The 24,168-nt window shown below is 53.6% G+C and overlaps 1 protein-coding gene and 1 pseudogene across 1 annotated transcript in view; one reads left to right on the top strand and one right to left on the bottom strand.

The window, feature by feature from the left end:
• LOC142869934 (putative G-protein coupled receptor 160) overlaps positions 1 to 16,227 on the bottom strand; it is a 48,342-nt pseudogene extending 32,115 nt beyond the window's left edge.
• Positions 16,228 to 22,779: 6,552 nt separating this feature from the next.
• The window catches only part of ATOH8 (atonal bHLH transcription factor 8), a 31,831-nt gene continuing 30,442 nt past the window's right edge, over positions 22,780 to 24,168 (top strand). The window contains exon 1 of the mRNA XM_012774305.2: positions 22,780 to 23,635. Within this exon, the coding sequence (XP_012629759.2) occupies positions 22,895 to 23,635 (741 nt within the window). The 5' untranslated portion in view covers positions 22,780 to 22,894. The remainder of the gene's footprint in view (positions 23,636 to 24,168) is intronic.

The raw sequence follows: 24,168 nt of genomic DNA on the forward strand, positions 1-24,168 counted from the left end.
TGTGCAAAGTGCTACAACAGACAGAATGTTTGAGATTCAGAGATAGGACAAAGTGGGCGAAGAAGAGTGGAATTATACACCAGGGCTTTGGCTCTCCGGTGGCCCAAGGGTGTGTGCCTGTCTGCGGGTGCCATCTTTCATGCGACCAGAGGCAGGGAGAGAGGCTGAGAAGTCTGGTCTAGATGGATGTTGGCTAAAAGGTCCTAGGTTGAAAAATGTTAGATGCTGAGAGAATGTCAAATGTTCTAGAAATCACGGAATTAGCCTTTCCAAATCCTGGGGCAGGGTATTGGGTTGGGACGGCTGAAGCAGGCCTGACCTGGGCTCAGGAAGCTGGTGAGAGATGGTGGAGGTGGCGTTGGGGTTAGGAGGTTGTTCTGAGGTCCATTGTCAAGGTTAGTGCGCTCCAGGACCTGGCAAAGCCAGTGGGGAAGACAGCCAGCCTTGCCTACCCCCTCTGGGCTGGGCCCAGGAGGACTTGGGCCGGCCTAGCGGCTTCCTTCTCCAAGGACATGGACTCAGGCTCCAGGATAGTCCCAGCCAGGATCATTCCAGTGGGATTCTGGGTCTTCCTCCAGCCACATACCTCCCCTCCCCACTAAAGGTGTGAAATGGGCCTGGTTGGGTGAGGTAACCCCTTGATCCGCTGGGCTCATTCATGGCTGACAACCTGTGTGGTCCCTGGAGCGCCGCCCTCCTCCAAGATCAGCCCAGAAGGGAGTGGGGTTGGGTGGGGAATCGGGGGGCCTGCTGCAGCTCTGTTTGCCCCCTGCAGCCCAGCAGCCTTCGGTTGTGCCCACCCCACAGGCATTGTAGACACAGGTGTGCCACCGAGCGGCCATGAGGCTCCTGTTCTGCAGGGGACACCCTTGCCCCTCCGACTCTTAATTTTATTCCCGGGGAATTTCCCTCTGGGCAGGATAATCCCAGGTGGCAGTGTTAGGCAGCCATCCTCAGACTTGTTCCCTGCAGCACCAAGCATGAGGGACAGAGGAGGGACCCAGGCCTGGGGCTCAGTATGCAGTGACCACCCGCCCCACAACCAAAACATTTTTTTGATCTCTCACTCTTTTTCTTGAAAGTTCACATGCATTTCACCCTCTACTTTTTAGTGCGTCCTGGCAAATTTTAGCATCGAAGCAATGTTTTTAGTGATTTGCAGTTCCATTTAAAGTGAGTTACACGGCTGGTTTATTTTCTGTTCTAAGGTGGGGTCAAAACTGTAAGAAGCACCATGGATTTAAGGCTATTTAATTTTTTTTTTTTTTTTTGAGGAACAAGAAGCATGGCCACATTAAACAAACACATCAATGCATTCAGATTTTAGAAGTGTTCAAATATGAAAAAAATGCAGATCTTAGAATGAAGGGGATTCTTGTTGGTAATGTTCATCCTCAAAAAAAAAAAGAAAAGAAAAGAAAAGAAAAACTTCAGAGTAAAATTGGTCCCCCCTGAAGATATGTGATATTTGTCGTTGGCTTCATGTCATGCAGTAGTGGGGAGCCCCGGTGAAGTCATGCTTGTTGCGAGTTGGCCCTGCGTTTCCCAGAGAGAATCCTTTCTGGTCGTCTGGAATGTTCAGAGCCTGGGTCCCAGTTAATTGAAACATTCCTGTTAAATAAGGGCCACTCTGGATAAATTTGAAATCTTAAACGTTGGGAATTAGAGATCTTTCTAAAATATAATCTCATCAACATGGACCGGTTTCCCTACTTTGATATTGTTGTCTCCAGAACATTCATGAATTCTCACTCTAATGGTTGACGATTTCATGGAGTTCCTCAAGGCCTTTGTAACTGACACCAGTTTTCTAGAACTGGAAATGAGAGAAGTGAGAGATGGTTGCATGAAACCATTCCATTGGTGGCTGCATTTTCTTGCCAAGCACTTCATCACCTGTCATCTCATTTGTTTCTTACAACCACTCTGTGAATATTATCACCATAGATATTCACATTGGGGCAAGCAGGAAATTGAGGCTCGGACTGGTTAAGTGCCTTGCCTGCCACCACGGCCTGGGGTGGCGCAGACAGGCCCTCCCGGCTCCCTGGCTCTTGGTCCTGGGTCTCTCTCTTCCTCATTTGGCTTCCTGGGTCAGGGAAACATCCGGACAGCTTTGGTTTCATTTGTTTCTGCTAAACCAGATTGCTTTTTTTTGTTTGTTTGCATCTTTCCTCCCATACTGAAGGCTACCCGTCCCCAAATATAATCACTCCAAGACATTGAAGAGAGAGAGAGGGGAGAGAACTTTGCTGTTGGGAGGGAAGAGTGTGGGTCTGTGATAAAGGCCTATGTAAGTATGTTCAATCAGTAGCTGTTTGAGCCTCAACCATGTGCTCAGGCCGGGCGCTGTGGCTCACGCCTGTAATCCTAGCTCTTGGGAGGCCGAGGCGGGCGGATTGCTCAAGGTCAGGAGTTCAAAACCAGCCTGAGCGAGACCCCGTCTCTACTATAAATAGAAAGAAATTAATTGGCCAACTGATATATATATATAAAAAATTAGCCGGGCATGGTGGCACATGCCTGTAGTCCCAGCTACCTGGGAGGCTGAGGCAGAAGGATCACTCGAGCCCAGGAGTTTGAGGTTGCTGTGAGCTAGGCTGACGCCACGGCACTCACTCTAGCCCGGGCAACAAAGCGAGACTCTGTCTCAAAAAAAAAAAAAAAAAAAAAAAAAAAAAAAAAAAAACAAAACCATGTGCTCAGCATGAGGCAAACAAGTCACCAGTGTGTCCTTGTGCCTGTGTGTGAGCCCCAAGGGCAGCCCTGGTGACCACATGTCTATGGAGAACCAAGTCAGGCCTGAGCTCTGCCCAGTGAGGGCCCTCCTGGTCGAGGACTTGATGGATGCGGGGGCTGTGAGGCCATCTGCTGGCACAGCGTGTGAGCTCAGTGGGTGACAGGCAGCTGGAGCCCCAGTAGGGCTGATGAATCTGCAGTGGGGGCAGGGCAGAGGGTGGGGCCATTGAGGCGTGTTTCACTGAGGAGGTGACATTTGAGCTGCCCTCTGAAGGTTGAAAGGAATTATCCAGGTAGACAGAGGGCAGAGCAAAGCGCAGGGATTTGGAAGTGCACAGCACATAGAGGGTGGTATGGGGTACGAAGGTGTGTGTGTGTGTGTGTGTGTGCATGCATGTGTGTGTGCATGCGTGTGTGTGTGTGTGTGTGTGTGTGTGTGTGTGAGAGAGAGAGAGAGAGAGAGAGAGGGAGAGAGAGAAGACACCTATCTGTGTTCATTTCTCTCTCTCTCTCTTAGTCTCTGGCTTCCCCCTTGACACCCTTCCCAGCGGTCCTGGCTCAGCCCTGGGCTCCCTCGGGTCTCAGAGCTTCTGAGCTTCCTCCCCACGGTGCTCCCCTGTCCCCCCAGTAGCTCCCTTTGAGTTCGTTCTTTGAAAAAAAGTAGCCTGTGACTTTGTTCTTCCTAAGCCTGCCCTAAGCTTGGCTTCCAGAAGGACGGACACTCGATCCCACCCCCTGGCTGGCGATGGGGCACACGGCCTCGGAGCAGCTGCAGGGATGGATGATGTTGACTCCAGATGGAAAGTGTTTCGAGAATCTGATGTGAGATCACACGGCCACGACACTGCCCAGGCAGTAAGCGATCTGGTGAAGCTGTTCCCAGCCTGGCTTCTTGTCAAGGGCTGGCCCTGAGTGGGGGTCTGGAACCAAGGGGTGGCCCAGGGACGAGCCTTCTAGGGGCGGGGCACAGCTTCTCCAGAGCAGTCTGGAGGCAAATGCCCTTCATTCGTTCCCTGGGACTTGAGCCTGGCGGAGGTCCTGCACTCACCTCACTGGCTGCAAGTGGGGCCCAGGGTGGCTGTGCTGGGCTGTCCTACCCACCCCGGGACCTCGGCCATCTCTCCGTTCCCAGCCAGGCCTCTGCCCCCAAGGGGCTGCTAAAGCCTGCATGTGGCCTCTTGCAGCTCAGCCCTCCCAGCCCCTGAGCCCATCTTAGCCAGGTGAAGAGCTGGGGCTACCCCAGCCGCATGCCGGAGGATGAAAGGGGAGCGCCCAGCCACAGCTGACATCGGAACCTGGGCCCTGTCCCAGGACTTGTCTTCCCGGCACCATCTGTTGCCTGAGAGGGCCGAGCAGGGACAGAAGGCTGGCACCGGGCTCAGAGGGCAGGGCTGGGAGGGAAGTCACAGGGGCCTCCACAGGGTTTTCACAGTCTCCCTGGTGAGATAACCCTCGTCAGCCCCTCTTCTCCTGCCACCACCAGCCCCCTGGGCAAAGTTTGGATCCGGGGCTGAAGAATAAAAGTGAGATGTGGCCAGTTCCCAGCTTAGGCTGGCTTTGGCTTTGCTGGCATCTAAGAGCATCCCCTTCTGGGGAAGGCAGAGGGCACAGCCAGATGGGATCCACCCAGGCAAGCGTCCAGGCATCACAGCGGTCACTGCAGAATCATGAGATGGGTGGTGGACACTGGGCGTCAGGCTGCCTGAGGCTGGCACCCCAGCTGGCTCTCTGTTCCCTCCTCGGGAGCAGGCCACCCTCAGAACACTGAGCTGGACACAGGTGTTCTCTGGGTGGGAACAAATCCCCAGCAGGTCAGCGCCCTTGGGAGGACAGGGACATGCTCACAGGGACTGAGGAGCAGGGAAGCTACCTGTGCCCTTGGCTGTCTGCTCCCATCACCTGCCACCTTGGAAGGGGCCAGCAGGTTGGAGAGAAGAGGGAAGGGGAAGGTGAGAGGATTTGAAGATTGGGAAGAAAAGGGGTAAGGGGAAGGAGAAGAGGGAGAAAGAAGAGAACAACTCAAGAGGGGGGAGAAGGAGAAAGAAAGGTGGGAGAAAGGGCTGGGCTACAGGTAACACAGACCCCAAAATAGCAGAGGCTCCAACAAGATGGGAGTTTCACTTACGTAACAGTCACAGGTAGGAGGCCCACAGCTGGTGTGGGAACCCAGGCCCCTTCTCTTTCCAGCATTTCTAGGGCGTCACCCTTATCCTCATGACCTAAATGCCTACCCTTCAAACATAATAGCTTATTTCAAACAGCAAGGTGGAAGGAGGGCACTCCCACCCCACTTTAGGGACCCTAGTGGGAGCTGACACACTGCTTCCCTTGCCTCTCTGGCCAGCATATACTTCCCATAGCTACAGCTAGCTGCAAGGGAGGCTGGGAAATGTAGTCTTTGCTCTGAGCATCCAGGTGTCCAGAATAAAAATCTCAATGAGAAAGGAGACAACGAATATTGGGGCAGCCGAGAATAGGAGGAGAAGCTCTTAGAAGGAGGAGGAGAGGGAACAGGAAGGAAAGAAGGGGAGACCCTCTGGAGCAGCTCGCACCTTTGCTGGACCTGACCTCCCAGCACACCTGGGCCCCACCTCAGGGTGATGGGGTCTAAGGGTCTGCCATGGACAAGTTCCTTGGAGACTAAGAGCTCTTCCTTTTCCCTAGAGATCAATGAACCTGCTACTGTGTCCCAGACCTGAAGTGGGATATGGAGTCCTTGGTGAGGGTCTCCAGGAAGAGATCTGCATCTAACAAAAGGAAAGAAGCCAGAGTGCAGGGTTTTACTAACCTGCTTAGCCAAGAAGAGGCTGCAGAGAGAGCCTGGTGGCCATGAAGAAGGATGTGATAAGTCATATTGAGTCATATTCCTTTAGGATGCAAGAAAGGAACTTCTTTGGTTTTCTTCAAAGTACGGGAGGGAACATAAAACATGTGGGCCATCTCACATATCAGTCAGGTCCCACTGGGCCACGTAACAGAAAGGCCAGCTACAATGTTTAACAAGAGCATTTATTATTGCTCAAAATAAGAAGCCCAGAGGAAGGCAGTTCCAGGATCAGATAATTCAATAGCTCCATGATGTCTGGGCTCTGGTTCCAGCTCCCAGAAAGTCTCTTTTCCTTTTGGTTGTAAGGTGGCAGCCAAACCTCCAAGCATCATGTCCTCCTAAAATCGATTTCAAAGGAAGTGTCATTTTATCTGGGAGGAAAACCTTTCCCAGAACCTCTCCACCAGAATTCTCCTTATCTTGGCCAGACTGGGTCACATCTCTATCCTTAAACCAGTCGCCAGCAAGAGAAAATGAAATTACTCTTTCCTAGGGGAGGGAGAATCTAGGCTAATCATAATCCATCATCTGGGACCCACCTTCTCTGAGCACACTGTGGCTGGATCCTGAACAAAGACAAATTCTGTTGTCAAAGAAATAGGGAGCAACGGCTGTTGGTCTGGCCAAGGGCAAACATTAATAATCAGTCATGACTTTCTCTCTCAGACAATTGTTACCAATCAAAGTTGGCACACGAGATAAAGCGTATGTGTCATCTCAGGCTTAGATAATGGGAAGTAAGGAAGTCATAATTCAGGGGATCTTTAGTGACCAGTCATCTTGTCACTGCCCCATGTGGTGCCTTTAAATATCTCTGCAAATTCTCTCACTTCTTTCTACAAAAGGTGGCAGCTAATTCCTCCCCTCTTGAGAATGGGCTGGACCTAATGACTTGTTTCTGATGAATAGAAAGTAGCAGAATGATGGTGGGTGAACTTTGAGACTATGTCCTCAAAGGCAGGGTCACAATCACCTTGCTCTCTCTTGGATCACTTGCTCTGGGGGAGGTTAGCAGCATGCCACAGGAAGCTCCAGCAGCCCTGTGAGGATACCTCGTGGGGAGGAGCTAAGGCCTTCTGGCAAGAGCCATGTGAGGGACCCGTTCCGAAAGTGGGGCTTCCAGCCCCAGTCAAGCCTTCAGATGACTGCAGCCCCGCCTGACATCTTGACTATAACTTCATGAGAGACCCTAATTCAGAGCCCCAGCTAAACTACTCTCAAATTCCTGACTCACAGAAACCGTGAGATAATGAATGCATATTGTTTGAAGACCCCAAGTTTTGGGGTAATTTTTTGTGCAGTCAGAACTAGCTCTAGGGTGAGGCAAATGATATGTCTAGGGTACAAAATTTAAGGACGCTTGCTCTCAAGGGTATGAAAGTGAGGGTCCACAGATGACTCTGAGAGGAACATCTTCTTAAATTTTGTGCACTGGACTCCTCACTTTTGTCACCCCAGTGTCCAGCAGTAGATATACGTGTATGCTCCTCCCTTTCCTTCTTTCCAGCATTCTCTGGCTTATACTTGGGGATCCATGCAGTTTGAAGAAGCTGGCTCCAACTCTGGTTCCAAGGTGGACCATGTGAGTAAGCCACTCACACATTCCGTTACTCTTGGGTCACAGCGATTGGATCAGTGGTGGCATGTACCCCAGCCCTTGTTCAGTCAGAGTGGATATCAAGCTTTTTGCTGGGAATGCCATGACAAATACGATGCCACCTCTCTGATGTGAGTGTAACCATGAGACTTCTGGCAGCCTTCTCAAGACCTCCAAGGGGAGCTGGTTTGGGGATAAAGGTGACAGCAGGAAACAAAGAAACTGGGTCCTTGGTGATGTGGTTCAGCTGCTAGATTAACACCTCCCTGAAGCCAGCCTCATCTCTGGACTTCTCCGCTCAGTGAGCTAAGAATTTCCCCTTTAAAATGTAAACCAGTTTGAGCCTGGTTTTCTGTTACAGGCAAAGGAAAGCACAACCACGATGTTGAACACACAGAGGAGACCCCACATCAGTTACTCACACAGATGCTGCCAGGGATCCAGCTGCTTCACACTGTGCAGAGTGCATATCCAGATGTTCTGTCAAAGTGTTTGTTTCAGCCAGATGGTTAGTATCTGGTAGGTGGAAGGTTAGCATGATTTAATGCTTATCCGCAAACATCCTTCCCTCTCTCCTGCCTGCCGATACCCCCTTCCAGGTGGCCATGCCCCACCCACACCCTCGGCAGGTGCCACGTTTTGTGTTATAATAGTATCCCCTTACTTGTCCCCTTCCTCCATGGCCATTTGGGCCGAGGGTTGGTATCTAGCCCAGACAGCCACTTTAGAGGCTGGGCAAAGACTGATGTGCGACTTGCTATGAAGAGATGTGCTGGGGCAGCTGGAGTCTTTCTTTGTCTCTCTGAACTAAGAGATCTTGAAGAATGAAGCAGTTACAGGCAGAGCCACAAAGCAGAGATAGGGCTATAGTAGAATGTCAAGCAAGCACAAGTGAGGGGCAAGTGAAACTATAAGAAAAGAAGAGCTATCCTAGAGTCCAGGGGGAGAATGAACTTGGTAACGAGAAGAGGACAGAGTTGATTGACAGAAAGAAGCAAACTCCTTGGGAGAGGGAGCGAGCCCTGAGAAAGAGATGGAGAGCAATTAGGCTCTGCCATGGGAACAACCACAAATCCCAGTGGCTTAGCCCAACAGGAGTTTTTTCTTGACCACACACGACCTGCTCATCACAGGTCACCAGGGAAGGCTCTGTGCACTGTGGTCACGTGAGAACTCAGGCCGACAGAGGCTCCAGCTTGACAGGTGCTTCCATGATTGCAGAGTCAGGGGAAGGAAATTCAGCCAATTGCACGTTGGCTCTTAAGACTTCTGTCTACAGGGGACACACACCTCTTTTGCTTACAATTTATTGGCTAAAGCAAGCCTCACGATCATGCTTAATTTTAAAGGTGGAAGAGTTGTGCGATGCTACTATGTGCATGGAAGAAGGAGAAACAGGAATATTTGTGACCAGCCTTATTGATTACTGCGGAGAGGCGAGTTGGTCCCTAGAGCTGCCTCAGATTCTACAGGCCAAGATTCCACAAGCCCCTGCCATACTGTGATCCTGGTTTGTACTCACCCATGACCGCTCTCACTCTTACTGCCCACACATGTCTTGCAATGCCCACCACCTCTGCACACATTCACATATCTCTTGCAACTTAAGACATGGCTCCTTAGGCTTCTTACTTCCTTTGAATGCTCCTTTCCCAACTGAGGACTCCCTCCCTCCAAAGTCCTAATGCCAGCACAAATTACCTTTGTGTCTCTGTTTTAATGCAAGGAGAGGGGAAGGGTCTATAGGCCTTCCTCCCTTGGGAATATCAGGGGAGACTGCCAGAAATTCCATTTGTACACATGAAGAATTTGTAGGTTTCCCCGGCAGGTACCAATACATAGTATATGGTTCTCTAGGGCTTATTGTTTGCCAAGCACTGTGCCAAGAACTTTGCCTGAATTATCTCATTTAAAATACTTTGAAGCTCACTTTGCAGATGAAGAGACCATGGCACAGAGAGGTAAGCAACTCCCTCGAGGACTAATCTTAGCATTGGTGCTCCTCGAGTCAGAGTATATATACCCAAGAGCTGGAGAGGAGGGCTCTGGGGCTGATGGGCCAGCCCTGGGGACTGGGGTTAATCTTTTTTTTAATTTTAGTGTATTATGGGGGTACAAGAGTTAAGGCTACATATATTGCTCATGCCCCTCCACCCCCTTGAGTAAGAGCTTCAGTGAGGTTAATCTTTGAGGAGGGGAGAAAAAGTGAGAAGGCTGCTTCAGGTGGGCAGAGCTCACCTCCAAGGAGAGACTGCTTGGCATCCAGGAGAAACATACTTAATGCGGCAGGGTACGGTACCCTTCAGATGCCCTTGGGCCCAGACTCCAGCGCTCAGAGCAGACTGAGAAACTGAAAGAAAATAAGGTGTCTTTGAATGAGCACATATAGTGCCCAAATTGTGGTCTCTAAATATCTTTTCTCACATAAGGGAACAAAGGCTTCTTGAAGGATTGCCTGTTTCCAGGTCTGGAGACGAACCCAGGACATCTTGTACCAGAGAGCAAGCTATCAAACGCCACTGGGGACACGGCAAAAGGACTCAGGTGCCAACTCAAAGAAGCTCCCACTGCACGAAATGGGATTATTTGTGCATCAAAAACAAAACAGACAAGCAAATACCCTGCAATGAATTGAAACACATCAAATATTATAAAAATCCATGAGTTAAAAATGATTATTAAAAAAAGATGTTTGGAGGATGCCTAGAGAACCAAGTGACATTCTGAGAACTGGTAAATAAAGTGAAAGAATTGATTTAAAGGTGTCTTTGGGGTCTCCCAATGATAGAGTGGATTTGAGAGATGGTTGGAAAACTCTCTGTGTACTCCTTAAAATTCTCCCTCTGGCTTTCTCCAGGCCTGAATTTCCACCATAAGAGATTCATTTGTTTGGGTTTACAAATGTCCTGAACCAAAGTCAAAATACCCCTGGGAAAGGTTTGTTAACTACTTTCCTTGAAGATCGTGACAGATGAAACGTAGAGAATCCTGTGGTTCCTAGGGAGATAGGGGTGCAGCAAGAGAAGAGGAGCAGGGAGGGTCACAGGACTTGGCAACGTCTGGGGCAGGGGTTCGTCAACGTGAACGTGCAACAGGCTCCCCTGGGCTGGCTATCTGCAGTTCAGCTCTTTATTGGCCCAATCAGTTGGAGTCTGATCCAACAGGTAGAAAGAATGCCAGAGAGGTACATTTATTACTTAACACAGCTGATTTGGACACAGGTGTTTTTGCCACCACTCTCTGGGGAACACAGATGTTCCCTCTTGGCCTGTGTGACTTCCTGCTCCAGAGCCCTTGACTATCGCAGCTGAGCACCTGTCGACACTGCAGGCTCCATCGGGCCCTCACCTGGGGACCTCTACCAGGTACCTTTAAGGTGCCAGCCTTTTCCTTGCAGGGGAAGCTGGCACTGTGGAGAAGGGACCCAGCCATGTGGCGCCCAGTGTGAGCCCTGTGCTGCCTGCTCTTGCCCTCTCTCGTGGCCTCCCGAGCTGTCCTGACCTGCCCATCGTCTTGTGTGACTGCCCACTCGCTCTTGGCCCTTGCTGCTTGACAACCCTTGTGGGACTCTGCTGGGCCTGGGACCCTGTGTCTCAGCTCAGGCCCTGCGTGCCCTTGGTCCTGGGATCCTTCTCTCTCCTCATCCACCCAGTGCTACCTGCCAGCACCCTTGTTCCTGGGCAGGAGGTTCTTTGCAGCCCCACAGATCAGCTCTGTGGCTCTGCTGGATTTGTGGCCACCTGCCCTCACTCTGGAGTCCGCTAACCACCTTGCTGTGCCCATCCCCACCCTACCACCTCACCTAGCCCCTGCCTCCCCCACCGACCTTTCCTGGCCCTGCCTCCCCGCCCCATGACCCTCCCCTGCTGAGATGAGCACCCGTACTCCAGGCCAGAGCCCATCCTTCCTCAGTAACTGTCCTCCGCCCCCCTCTTCCCCAGGGACAAGCGCCTGGCTGGGGCTGACCTTGACTGACGGCTGTGGCTGCGCTCCCCTGTTCTGACACCTGGCCTGTGCCTGACCCCTGGGCAGGCCTGGGCGCCAGCCCTGGCCCTCCCTGGCTGGCTCGTCCCCCTGCCGCCGGAGCCTGGGTTATGACATCTTTCCACTGAGCAGCTCTTATTTTGAGAAGGCAAACACAGTGGCGCCCACAGGCATGTGCACACGCCAGCACACGCACACACACACCCTGTCCATCGCCCGGACGCCTCGCGCACTGGGGTTCAAATCCGGCTGGCCATGTTTATTTTTCTTCCTCTAATTTCCCCTTTGGAACAAACATCGGTCCTGTAACCCCGACCACCCTCTCCTTTCAGATCCGTAGCCGCCCCCGACCCTGCTCCCTGGTCTTCCTGGCGCAGCTGTGAATGAGAACAGAGTCAGTCTTTCAGCAGGAGGCGGCAGCCTGAATGAATTGATCACAGCCTCGCGGCCAGCGGGCGAGGAGGGGTTCTGAGCATGTGTGTTTGAGTCTTAAAAGCTCTTTGCACACCCAAAAGCTTCTATTTTTCCATGTGCCTTGGAGAAAATGCTTTCTTCCTCACCCCCCTCCTCTAAAAATTTATTTCATTTCATTTTTGGTCCCATGCATTTTGTTTTCTGTTTTCTACAAGGGAGCCTGAATCAGGGCCTCAGAAAAACAAGGCCGAGCTGCCAACTGGAAATGTTTGCTCTGGGGGCGAGTTCGGAGGCTGGCGTCAGGCGGGGCAAGATCCGTGCCAGTGGAATGTGATTTGGGGAGGAAGCTGCAGGTCACTCAATCGCTGGCAGCCCGCCCGGGAGCAACTGGATGCTTTCTGGGGCTGTGTGTGTGTGTGTGTGTGTGTGTGTGTGTGTGTGTGTGTAGACTTTTTTTCCTCATGCAAACAGAGCCCAGGAGACGTGGAGACAGAAGCATTAGGAACAAACTAGACAGGGAGTTGGAAAATCAGGGAAACTGGGGGGATAAGGGAGGGGAGGGTGCCAGGATCTTGTGCAGCCACTTCATTCAGCACCCACTGTGTCCTCAGCCAAAGCTGTGAGCCACCCCAGCCCCCAGTGACTCCTGAGTTCTTTGAAGAAACAAGGCTTCAGTATAGAACATGGGCAGGGGAGCCTGGAGGTTCCCCAGGGCAGGGTGCATGAATGGGCTGAGGGTGTTCAGGAAGGGCTTCCTGGAGGAGGTGTGGTAGGGTCTGAGATACTGTTAGAAGCTGCCATATACTTGGCCCTGCGCTAAGCCCTTTACCTCGGTGATCTCCTTTAATCCTCACGATCACCCATGAAGGTTATTAATCCTTCTATCCTGACTTTGCAAACGAGGAAACTGAGGCCCAGAGAGATTAGGTAACTCAGCCAAACACCCAGCATGTAGGTGGTCAGCCAGGGTTCAACTCAAGGCTGTCCCAATTCAAGGCCTGGGCTCTCTCCACCACCACTTTTCACTTAGCCCTCAGGTAAGGGCCTGTTTCCCCACCACCCCCACCAAAGAGAATTGTTGAGTTCAAGGTGGGGAATGTCTCGGACCTAAGATAGCAGGCAGGCTTCAGGGGGGCAGTGTGACGAGTGCTTGGAGACCAGAGAGGTAACCTGCCTTGTTTCACTGTTCCCTTGACAGTCCTGCCAGGTTTCATGCCTAGTCAGGCCTCTCCCACAGCCTAGTCCCCTTTACCAGGGACCCCCGTCCCTCTTGCACTCCCTAGCACGTCCCCTGAACATGCCAGGTTCTTTGCCACTCCAGACCTTCCTGCTGGACTCCCACTCCTGGGGGTCCTCAGAAGTCACCCTTGTCACCCTGAGTACTGCACAGAGCCGAGGGAATCGGAGAGAATGGACCTGCCCTGGGCAACAGCACAACCCCTGGGGCTGGAGTCAGGATTGCCGAGCTGCCACTGCCTCCTGTGTGAGATCAAGCGAGCCCTTTCCCTGCTCGGGACTCAGTTTCCTCAGTTCAAAATGAAGAGGGGCCTGGATGGCCTTTGGGCTGTTGCAGATGGATGGAGAGCATCTAGGGTGGCGGATTGACCTGAGGCTGTTGGGGGCACTGGGGCAGGCTCGCCCCAGCCCACTGCAGAAGGATCCTCTGCCAGAGGGAGCTGGGTCTGTCCCAGGCCCAAGAGAGCACAGAAGAATGAGCCAGGCTGGGAGGGCAGGAGGAGACGGGGTGAGGGAGGCGAGTCCTGGTTGGGGTGGTTAGACCAGCTGGACCCAAGTTGTCAGGTAGAAATCGGACGGGCAGTGATCTGCCTGATTAGAACTACTCCATTGACACATGGGGCTTTTATTGTCCTGAACCCAAATAGTTGGTTAGCCTTCCCCATGGATTCTTTTTGACCAAACTGACAACTAGTGTTAGGAAGACACCGGCGTGGGGCTTCCCTGGGCCTGCCATATCACCTACGTTGGCCAAACTGAGTCAATTCCATGAGACAACTGATTTTTACCAATTGTTTCCAGGAAACGGGCAATTGGCCAAATTAACCAAACCCAGTAGATGTTTGGGTTTCTTGGAGACAGTCTTTGGATCTGACATCTTTAGTCCTCAAGAGACATTCAGGCCACCTGCCGCTTACCAACAGTAGTCAGATTCCTGAGAAGTCTGGGAAAAGCCCTACCCACAATGGGCTTTGGGGCTGTCTCTCCCAGTAATAAAATGGGAGGGTTGGATTAGAACAGGAGCCCCACAAACACGCAGGGTGAATACTGCCACTCCTCTTTCATCCATGGCAGATCTTGCAGCACTCATTCCCAAGGGACCCAGGTGCAGCCTTGGGATCTTTTTCAACACAGGGCTTCAGGCATCCTTTATCAATCAATTAGATTTGGCATGCGTGATAAAGAGCATTTGTCCTCTGGACACTACATGATCTCCAAACCTCCCTCCAGCTGTGCTGATCTGGAATTGCAACCGATGAGGCGTCTCGAGGACTCAGCCTGGAGACCACCAGGTCTATAGCTGTCCCTGGGGCTTCCGGGTCAGTGGAGTTGCCCTTGAGCTTGTGGCCTGTTAATTTTCCTCACCGCTAATAAATGTGCATTGCGTCAGCCCTGTTCTGCCCCCTCATGTTCTCTGGCTGCTGCCATCAGCTGGGACTTTTTCAGACAGCTACAAAAATAGTTTTTTCTTTTTTCTTTTTCTTTCTTCCTTTTTTTTTTTTTTCCTTCTTCAAGGAGCCTACACTGAGGAAGCAGCCAAGGCCTTTTTGTTTCTTTTCTCTTCTGAGGGAACGGGAGAGATGAGTAGGGAAGACTTCACAATGAAGGAATGTGCTCCTTGGGGAATGGAAAGTTGTTTTCCTTAAAGAAGAAGAAGAAGATGAAGAAGTTAGCGCACTCTGGTTTCACATCTAGCCATAGAGCACATCTGCCGGGAGTGGTAACAGCTACCAGGAGGTCACTGGCTTAAGCCGAGTCTCGTTAGGCTGTTGACAAGTAGGTCCCGGGGAGCAGCGCCCTAATGAGCTGCTCACTCACAGCAGTGTCCTGGTTGGTCCCGTGCCTGTGTTCCAGTGTGTTCCATCAAGGCCCTGCCTGGGAGACAGCTTTCCCTGCCGGTGGCAGAGGTCAGGCATGCAGGGGAGCTTTCTTTCCCACGGGCGAACGTTTCACTTTGCCCCACTGTTGTGCTATGGGGTTTTGAAGAGGCTTATGACAAATCCTAATATGCTAGGGACAAGGAAGAGCTGGAGATCTGTGGGCTCTGCCTCCCCCTCACTCGTCTCCACGCACAGAGGAAGCAGCCGAGGCTTGCAGGGAGTAGGGGACGGGAGGAAGGTGCCGAAGGGCACAGGGCTGGTCCCAGGGAGAGGATGCATGTCTCGACTCCGAGACCAGCGACGAGTCAGAGCCGCAGGAAACTCAGCGTGGGCTCAGAGCTTCATGAACTCAAGTAATGTATGCCCTTGTCCCAAAAGGAAGCATATTGTCCCACAACCCCAAGGTTTGAATTATACTCTTATGCTTTTAATTCGTATATAACTATAAACCCCAAACAAATGAATAAATGAACACAAACAAAACCTCAGAGGAGATCAACATTCGCATTAATATTGAGTTAATATGATGGATAATATCGTTTTACTGAAACGGAATCCCACAGGGTGTAGAAGAGGAGCAGAGAACCAGCGCGAGACCCTGGGCCTTTCTCCCCGCATCTGTCAGAGCTTCCCCTTCAGAGGCCATTCGCATGAGGACTCTGGGGGACAGTGCGATGTCGGGAGGAGGGAAGAGGTGCAAGAGAGGGCAGGGCCAAGTCAGATAGCAGCCAGAGGAAGCTGAGAGCCTGCTGGAGACTTCGCTGCTTTGGTGCAGCCCACTCCTCCTCTCGGGGGTGTGGTCGCCCAGCACAGCCTGGCGACAGTGTTTCTTCCTGGGGCAGGGCTCCTCGAGGCTCAAATCATCCCCAGTAGACCCCCGATGCCATGTCACCTGCCAATGGGAACCTCACTGGGCTTTGCCCATACCCAGGTACTACTCTTACCTGCCATTTCCTGTTCCCTCCAAGCGGAGAAACAGACCAAACATGATGCACAAGTAAAGCCTAGATTGTGTCACAAGGTGAAAGCAGCTGGCAGTTCCAGTTGCAAATGGCTGGTGAAGGGAGGCCTCAGTGACCAGGTGATGTAATAGCAAAAGTTTAAAGGAAGGGAGGGGGCAAGCTGTGGGCATTTGTCAGGGAGATGTGCTGCCTGGCCACATCCCACCATCCTTCCAGCCTGGCTCAGATGCCCCTTCTTCCAGGTGGTCCCCAGGGCTATTTTGCCATGTTCTGAATTCCCATACCTTTTCTCACAGTGTCTACAGCTTTTTACACTGGGTCAGACTGGGATTATCTTTCCTACTGGACCTGGACCTAGACCACCTCCTTGAGGTGGGCACCATGTCTCCTCCCACTAGGTGTCAGCTCCTTGTGGCAGGTGTTTTGCTCTGTTCACTGCTATGTGTCTCTGGCCTCGGTAGGTGCTCTACAGAGGGCACTGAAGGTCACCAGTGGATAAAGGGAGGGATGCAGAGGGCCTGTCCTCAGTGCATGAGCTCCTGGTGGCAGAAACTTCACCAAATTCATCTTCCTCACCAGCTCCATCATGGCGCCTGGCTCAGCTTAAGATTTGTTCAATGTAAGAATGACTGTTGATTTGAACCCATTGTCCCCCAGAGTGAATTCAAGACAATCACCAGTTCTCAGCAGTCAGGGCAGCTGTGCCTGTGACACGATCAGCTGTCTCTGCACCCACCAGTTTCTTTGGTCAAAGTGGCTGAATGAGTAGCTGAGCAGGCCCTGGTCCAAAGAGAGGTGTGGTCCTTCGTCCTTTGAATAAGTACTTTTTTTTTTTTTTTTTGAGACAGAGTCTCACTTGTTGCCCAGGCTAGAGTGAGTGCCATGGCGTCAGCCTAGCTCACAGCAACCTCAATCTCCTGGGCTCAAGCGATCCTCCTGCCTCAGCCTCCCGAGTAGCTGGGACTACAGGCATGCGCCACCATGCCCGGCTAATTTTTTCTATATGTATTAGTTGGCCAATTAATTTCTTTCTATTTATAGTAGAGACGAGGTCTCGCTCTTGCTCAGGCTGGTTTCGAACTCCTGACCTTGAGCAATCCGCCCGTCTCGGCCTCCCAGAGAGCTAGGATTACAGGCGTGAGCCACCGCGCCCGGCCTGAATAAGTACTTATTGAGTGTCTATTATGGACCAGAGAGTGTTCTAGAGGCTGGGATACAGCAGCAAACAAGGCAGGTAAAAATCTCTGCCCTCATGGAGCTGCCATTCTGGAGCGAGGGGACAGAAACCAACAAGCCAGTGATGTATGTAGTATGGCAGATGATGGTAAGTGCCAATGAAAAATAAAGCAGGAAAGAGGTAGAACATGCTAAAGGGGAGGGGTACAAACTTTATAGAGGGTGATCAGGGACAGCCTCACTGACACACCAGAAGGGGTGAGGGAGTGAACCATGAATGTCCACCCAGGGGAAGGGTGTTCCAGGCGGAGGGCACAGCCAGTGCAAGTGCCCTGAGGTGGGAGCTTGCTGGATAGGCTCAAGGGGTAGCAGGGAGCCAGTGTGGCGAGAGCAGAGCAAATGGGGGAGGGACTCGAGGGGATGTCAGAGAGGAAATGGGGGACCAGATGCCAACTTCGGCTCCTACTCTTAATGTGCCAGTTCTCTATGCTGCATAACAAAGCATCTCAAACTGTAGAGGCTTAACACAAGAATTTAGTATTCTTTCTCATGGTTCTGTGGGTTGACTGTGCTCAGCCGGGTGGTTCTTGCTTGGGTTCTCTCACGGGGCTGCAGCCATATAGAGGCTGAGGCTGGAGGCATCTGAGGGCTCCACTGGGCACCTTCTTCAGTTACATGTCTGATACCATGGCTTTCTCCATGTGGCCTCTCTCTTCAGCAGAATCACCTGGTCTTCTCACATGGCAACCAAAGGCTCTAACTGGCAAGTCGCTGCAACAGCCAGTCTCCATAAAGCGCAGCACCACTTCTGCAAAAGCAGTTTCGGGCTAGCCCAGGTTCATGGTGGTGGAAGAAAAGACCATCTCTCCATGCCTGCAGGAAGGGAAGGAATCGATGGCAGCCCCTAACACATCTGAGATAAAGAGGTTTTAAGCAGAAAAATGACATGATGTATCCTATGTTTTAAAAGGATACCTGGCCAACTGTGTGGAAACCTGTGATGCCAGGCTTCTCCTGCTGCTGACAACCTTTCTCTTGACTTTTCCCCCTTCCTTTTCTCCCCTGCCACTCTGACCACAAGAGCCAGAGAGTCCCACAAGACCACAAGACCACAAGTCCCACCCCATGGGCACTGCACTCTGCCAGGGAATTCGCAGCATGAACTGCAGTGCATGTTGGGCTCAGGGCTGAGAAGGTGCCCCCAGCAGGCCTCAGGAAGGGAGCTCTGGAGGCCTCCGTCTCTCCTCCTGCAGTGCCCTTATCCAGTATCTGCCCCAGCCCCAAAGACTCTCCATTTTCCACAATTGGGAAGGACACTTGAATAGAGGAAGGGAGAAGGAAGACTGGAGGGTGAGTGTGGAAGAGCTTCCTGTTTGGGTGTCTCATTGCTGTTCTCTGGATCCAGTGTCCCACTGGTTAACAGTGGCAGTGCTGGCACTGTGGCTGGGAAGTAGGGAGAGGCTTTGGGGGCCACCAGGTTGATCGTATTCTATTTTCTTCTCACTCCCCTTGGTGGCCCCATCTGAGGCTGTTGTGAGTACCACTCCTGGGGGTACCATTCATATTGTGTCTGTTTCTACCAGGAGAATTTCCTTCTGGCAGTCTAATTTCCATCTTCCTTTCTCTAATGGGTACCACACCTACTTTGGAACAACCTGAACAAAAACTCCAGATTTAGGAATGTAGAATTTCATGTAGCAAGGATCCAAAATTCCATCTCATCCAGCCAAGAAGATGGTAATCATTGGATGCCACCCTGCAGAGCTGTCCTGTCCTCACTCACAGGTGCGCGTGCACCAAGGAACTGCTGGGCAGGTTCTACCTGCAATGCAGGGAGGGCACTAGCACCTGGATACCAAGATCCCGGCTTCATATGCCTGAGACTCCTGGGTGTCCAAGGTGGTGCCCCTGCCACCTGACCCTGACCTGGAAGGAGCCAGAGAGGCATTGTGCTGGACCAAGGGAGGCCAGCGGCTGCATTTGATAGTTGGGATAGTTGGACAGCAAAGAAGCCCACCCAGGTTGGCAGCACATGTAGGAAGAGCCAGCTGCCAAAGAGGCCAGCCCCACAGGTGGCCCAGTTACTCACCTCCCCAGATGCTAGCAGCTGAGCTTTTACAAGAGGCAGTGAAGCACAGTAGTCCAAAACATGGGTTTTGGGGTCAGTTGGCCTGGGTTCAAATCCCACTTCCACTATTTCCTTTCTGTTGGCAAGCTCTTTTTCCTCTAGGAGCCTTAGTTTTCTTATCCATAGAATGGGTTTAGTTTCTTGGGTCATTATAAGGACTCGTGAAATAGAGTCTGTAGTCACTCCCTAGGGGGCAGTAATAAATGCCTGGCTTTCTAGAGTCTATTCCTAGTGGCCTAAGCCCTAAATTCTTCCCCTCTCTTCCCTTTCTAGTTTCATTCTTCTTCCCTGGATATGGAACCTTCCAGTGGCATCATTATTCTATTCCTAGGTAACTTCAAACAGGTAATTCAGTGGGTGATGTTTTTAATGAAGGGAAGAGGTTTTCTTGTCGGGTCTGCACTGTCCCATTCAAAGGCAGGGGCGGGACCACTTGGAGTCTTGGGGCTTGGCAACTCTATGAATTTGTGAAATCCATATTACCGTCATTACAGGGCCACCACTCCTGGGTCCACAATTAGCAAGAAGTTCCTCCTGGGGAGACAGCAGTGCTGTGTGCAGTCCTGGCAGTGTGGTACCACCAGGGGGCGCTGCCTGGCTGGTCCCTCCTCCCGACTGTCAGCAAGGCGGAGGAAGGCAGAATTAAGAGCCCCGAGAGGGACACAGGTTTGACCCTTAGACAGTGGGGCACGGGGGATGGTGTGGGGGGGGAGCTAGCCTAGACCTGCGAGGTCTGTGATCTGGCAGGCTGAGAATGACACTAGCAGGAGCAGGGACCCTTAACATCAGCTGGGCTCTTTACAATTTGCCTCCTATTCCCAACACACCATTCCATCTTAGGACAAATGGGACCAATGCCCAGTGAACCGAGGCACAGAGTGGTGAAACAGCTGCTCAAGGCCACACAGCTGGTAATCAGCAAAGAGAAGATCCCTCCTAGGCCTGCCTGTTGCCAACTCCAGGGCCCGGGCATTTGTCTAGCGGGAGAGGCAGCATGGCGAGGGGGAAGCGGCATCTTGGGAGCCTGGCCATACCTCCACCCAGCATGGCTGACCATTCCTATCCACTCCCGTCCCCTCCTCTACCGCATGGGGTCTCAGTGACCATCTCCTCTATCCGGGGGACTTGGTAAGGTGCTCGGGACCAGCATGAGTGGAGCCCTCGGTGTTCAACCAAGACGTGTATTTCCTCTACATAGCTCGGCCTCTTTAGGGATGGTAATCAGTCCTTCCAGAGACTTCTTACACACCTCAGCTGCCATGGGTACCCCAGTCTTCAACTACACCCTGAGTCTGGTCTGGGGCAGATCCTAGGATGCAAGGCGGCCGGGGCAGCTGTGCTAACCTGGGATGCCTCAGGCCACCATGCCCTAGATTTTAGGTACCGTGATAAATGCTGTATGTAGAGCCTCATGTAATCCTGACAGCCCCGAGAAGCATGCCATTATCACCCCCAATTTACAGAGGAGGAACCCGAGGCTCAGAGAGTCCTTGAGCAGGTCTGGAGAAGCGGTAGAGCTTTCGCTCCATCTCTGCCACTGACACGCTGGATGCACAGGGCTTGGGTCTCCAGATAGAACCACCGTAAAGGGCACGAGGGCTGGTTGTCCGCAGCTAAGGCTTTCCGAGTACCAACTCTTGAACACAAGGAGGAAGGCAAGAGCTGGCCTTTCAGGAGCTCACAAACCCAGGGGGAGCAACAGAGCTGGGTTTGGGTAAGTTGCAGTGATATTTGCAAGCCATCATGCTCAGAGGCCAGCAAGAGCAACAGGCAGCTGCGGTGATCAGTGAAGGCTGATGGGGGGGTGGAGGGGACTGAAGCTTGTCATCATGTCATCAAAGGGGGAGGATGAGTCTGCTCTGCAGAGGGGCATGGGGGAGACCTATGAGCAAAGGCTAGGATTTTAGTGTCCCAGGCTGGGAGGGGAAACAAGCAGGAGAATGAGGGCTCCTCTCTGGGGCACAGCCTTGGCCTTCAGGACAGAGATAAGCTGCAGGAAGGTGTGAGTGCCCAGGGAAGGCAGTGCCTCAGCAAGCACATGTTTTACGATGCTGGCACTGACCTTAGCGAGGTTGTGCATTTACTACAGTCAGAAAACCGCCTGCCCCAGCGATGTGTGTCTGTTTGAAGGCTTATGTTAAAGTCCTCTTACGTTCATGATCCCTTTTTACTTTCCCAACTACCCTGAGAAGTTGTCTGGACAGAAATATCCTCAAAGACAGTAACAGAGCCCCTGTGGGGTGAACTGTCTTGTTCACAGTCATGGGGCTCAACAGTTGAAAAGCCAAGGCCCCACCTGGGCTCCTGGCCCCAGCTCCATGCTCCTGCCCTTGAGCCTTCTGCCCAGACCCCAACCCACCTCCCAGGACTCTGCGTGCTGCAGGCCACTCTGCCATCCTCCTCCTGCAACCCCAGGCATTCTCCCCTGGAGGAGGCAGGCACTCCAGTCTGTGTGTGAGTCTTTGCCTTTTCATGGGAGCTCAAGGCCAGGGTCAAGGGTCTATCTTCACCCAAACCCACCTTTTGGGCTTTCTAATTTGACTGGTTTCCAGAGCCTCCAGTGGAATGGCACAGAGGACTAGGGGTCTGGGGAGTTGGCCTCTGCTCCTTGCATTATTCTTTACAACCACCTTGGGAGGAAGGTATGATTATGACCCCTGCTTTACAGATGAGGAAAGGGAGGCCCAGAGAGGTTAATTGACTTTCCTGAGGTCACACAGTAAGTGGCAGAGCTGGGGTTTGAGCCTCAGAAAACCTGCCTCTAAGTGCTGTTCTGCCTCAGTTAATGTTATAATAACCACAGCTACCATTCAGCTAGTGGCTAACACCTCTTACGTGCCTCGTGCTCTAATTCCTCACAGCAATGCTGTCACTTAGGAATTGATGTTCTCCGAATTTCTCATTTCATAGATGAGTAAATCTGGGCTTAGCAGGGGCCTGGGGTGAGGTGACTTCCGATTCTCACAGATGTTGGGTCTGTCTAAATCTGAAGCATCCATCCTCCTCTGCCTGTTTGACCCACCGTGTGACTTTGGAGCTCTTGGAGCCTCAGTTTCCCTATGGCTAAAACCCTCTCTTCCTCCTGACTTCCCCGCTCCAGCAAGTGTGACAGTGGACGGGTGCCTCGCATGCTGTGGGGTGACGGTCGCCGGGCAGCTGCGGACTCCCTCCTTTCCCCATCGACCCCGGGGTGGAGGCGCGGGCGGGAAGACGCTGAGGGGGCAAGGGCGGCTGTGTCCCAGAAAGGCCAGCAAGGCCGGGTAGAGGAGGCCCCGCTACGCCACGGTTTCGGGAAGGGCCGAAGGGCCCAGAAGTCACGTGCTCCAGGCGGTCGTGCAGGAGCAGACGGTCCTGGGGGAAAGGGAAGCGCCCCGACTAGAGTAGGGGGCGGGGAGGGAGCGCGGGAGGGGGCAGGTTCTGGGCAGAGGGGTGGGGGGCGGGGGAGGCAGGGAGCACGCGGACAAAGGAGGCGGCCGGCAGCCCAGCTGTTTTGAAAAATGCTTCCTGTTTCTTTAAAGGCGCTCGGGCTCGGGCGGCCGGGGCTGGGGAGGCGGCGGCGGCGGGAGCTGCCTCCTCTCCGGGCGGCGGCGCTGACTGATCTCGCGAACTGGGCTTCTGTGTAAACTGAGGCTAAACAAACACAGATGGAGCGCAGCGGGCGTTCTCCAGAAATGCTGGCACGGCGGCAGCGACTTCAGATGACACTCTGAGCGCTCCGGGAACGGACTGCCCGGCGGCTTCGCGGAGCCGGCGGCAGCTGCCCCGGGCGAGGGGGAGCGGGGCGGGGGGGCGAGGCGGGGGGGCGGGGGGGCGGGGGGGCGAGGCGGGGGGGGCAGAGACTCCGCGGTGCTGAGCGCGGCTGCCGGGCAGAGCGGCGCGGCGTGCAGAGCGGGCGCGGCGGGCGCGCGTCCCGGGCAGCCCCACGCCCCTGCCTCGCGCGCCGTCCGCGCCATGAAGCACATCCCGGTGCTCGAGGACGGGCCGTGGAAGACCGTGTGCGTGAAGGAGCTGAACGGCCTCAAGAAGCTCAAGCGGAAAGGCAAGGAGCCGGCGCGGCGCGCGAATGGCTATAAAACTTTCCGATTGGACTTGGAAGCGCCGGAGCCCGGCGCCGCCGCCACCAACGGGCTGCGGGACAGGACCCAACGTCTGCAGCCGGTCCCAGTCCCAGTGCCAGCCCCAGTGGCGCCGGCCGTTCCCCAAAGTGGGGGCGCGGACACAGCCGGGGAGCGCGGGGGCTCCCGAGCGCCCGAAGTCTTGGATGCGCGGAAACGCGGATTCGCCCTGGGCGCAATGGGGCCAGGACTCCCTACACAGGCGCCGCCGCCTCCGGCGACCCAGGGCCAGGCACCCGTGGGCTCCGAGGCACAGCCTTTCCGGGAGCCCAGCCTGCGTCCCCGCATCTTACTGTGCGCTCCGCCGGCGCGCCCCGCGCCCCCAGCGCCCCCAGAGCCCACAGTGCGCCCCGCGCCCCCCACGCGCACCGGGGAAAGTTCCTACTCTTCAATTTCACACGTAATTTACAATAACCACCCGGATTCCTCCGCGTCGCCTAGGAAACGGCCAGGCGAAGCGACTGCAGCCTCCTCCGAGATCAAAGCCCTGCAGCAGACCCGGAGGCTCCTGGCGAACGCCAGGGAGCGGACGCGGGTGCACACCATCAGCGCAGCCTTCGAGGCGCTCAGGAAACAGGTACTCGCTCCGCACCGCATGCACTCACTGCGCCCGAGGGCGATTGCCGTAGTGGGTGGGTGAGTGGTCGGGGGACTGTAGGGAGGATGGGGGTGTGTTTAGGGGCAAGCTGTCCCCTCCCGGTCCGACCCCGGGACCCAGACAGATTTGGGCAGACCTGGGGACAGTGACTTTGCCACAGCGCTGGTACCGAATCTTAGTTTGCAAAGTGTGGGTGTTTGAGATCTCTGGCCGGGGCATCCCCCCCCCCTACGCCACTCCCCGCCGTCCCCCGCCGTGGGTAGCCCAGTCTGCGAGTCTGACTTCATCCTTCACATTTCACTTTTATGGCAGCGAGTATTTGTCTCCCAGAGTCTCGCAGGAGCGGTGGGGAGTAGAGAGGGGAATGTGGGAATCTGTCTTGGGGGTGGGCGACCCTTCCCCTCCAGGCACTTGTCGTGGCCAGGGGTCTTGGGGCCCCTGTTGGTGGTAGCAAGGCCTGGAACCACTGCAGTGGAGCAGCCCTGGGGTTGCGGGAGTGTGAGTCCCGCTGT

The sequence above is a fragment of the Microcebus murinus genome, chromosome 3 (genome assembly GCF_040939455.1).
Source record: "Microcebus murinus isolate Inina chromosome 3, M.murinus_Inina_mat1.0, whole genome shotgun sequence".
In the NCBI taxonomy this organism is placed as follows: Eukaryota; Metazoa; Chordata; class Mammalia; order Primates; family Cheirogaleidae; genus Microcebus; species Microcebus murinus.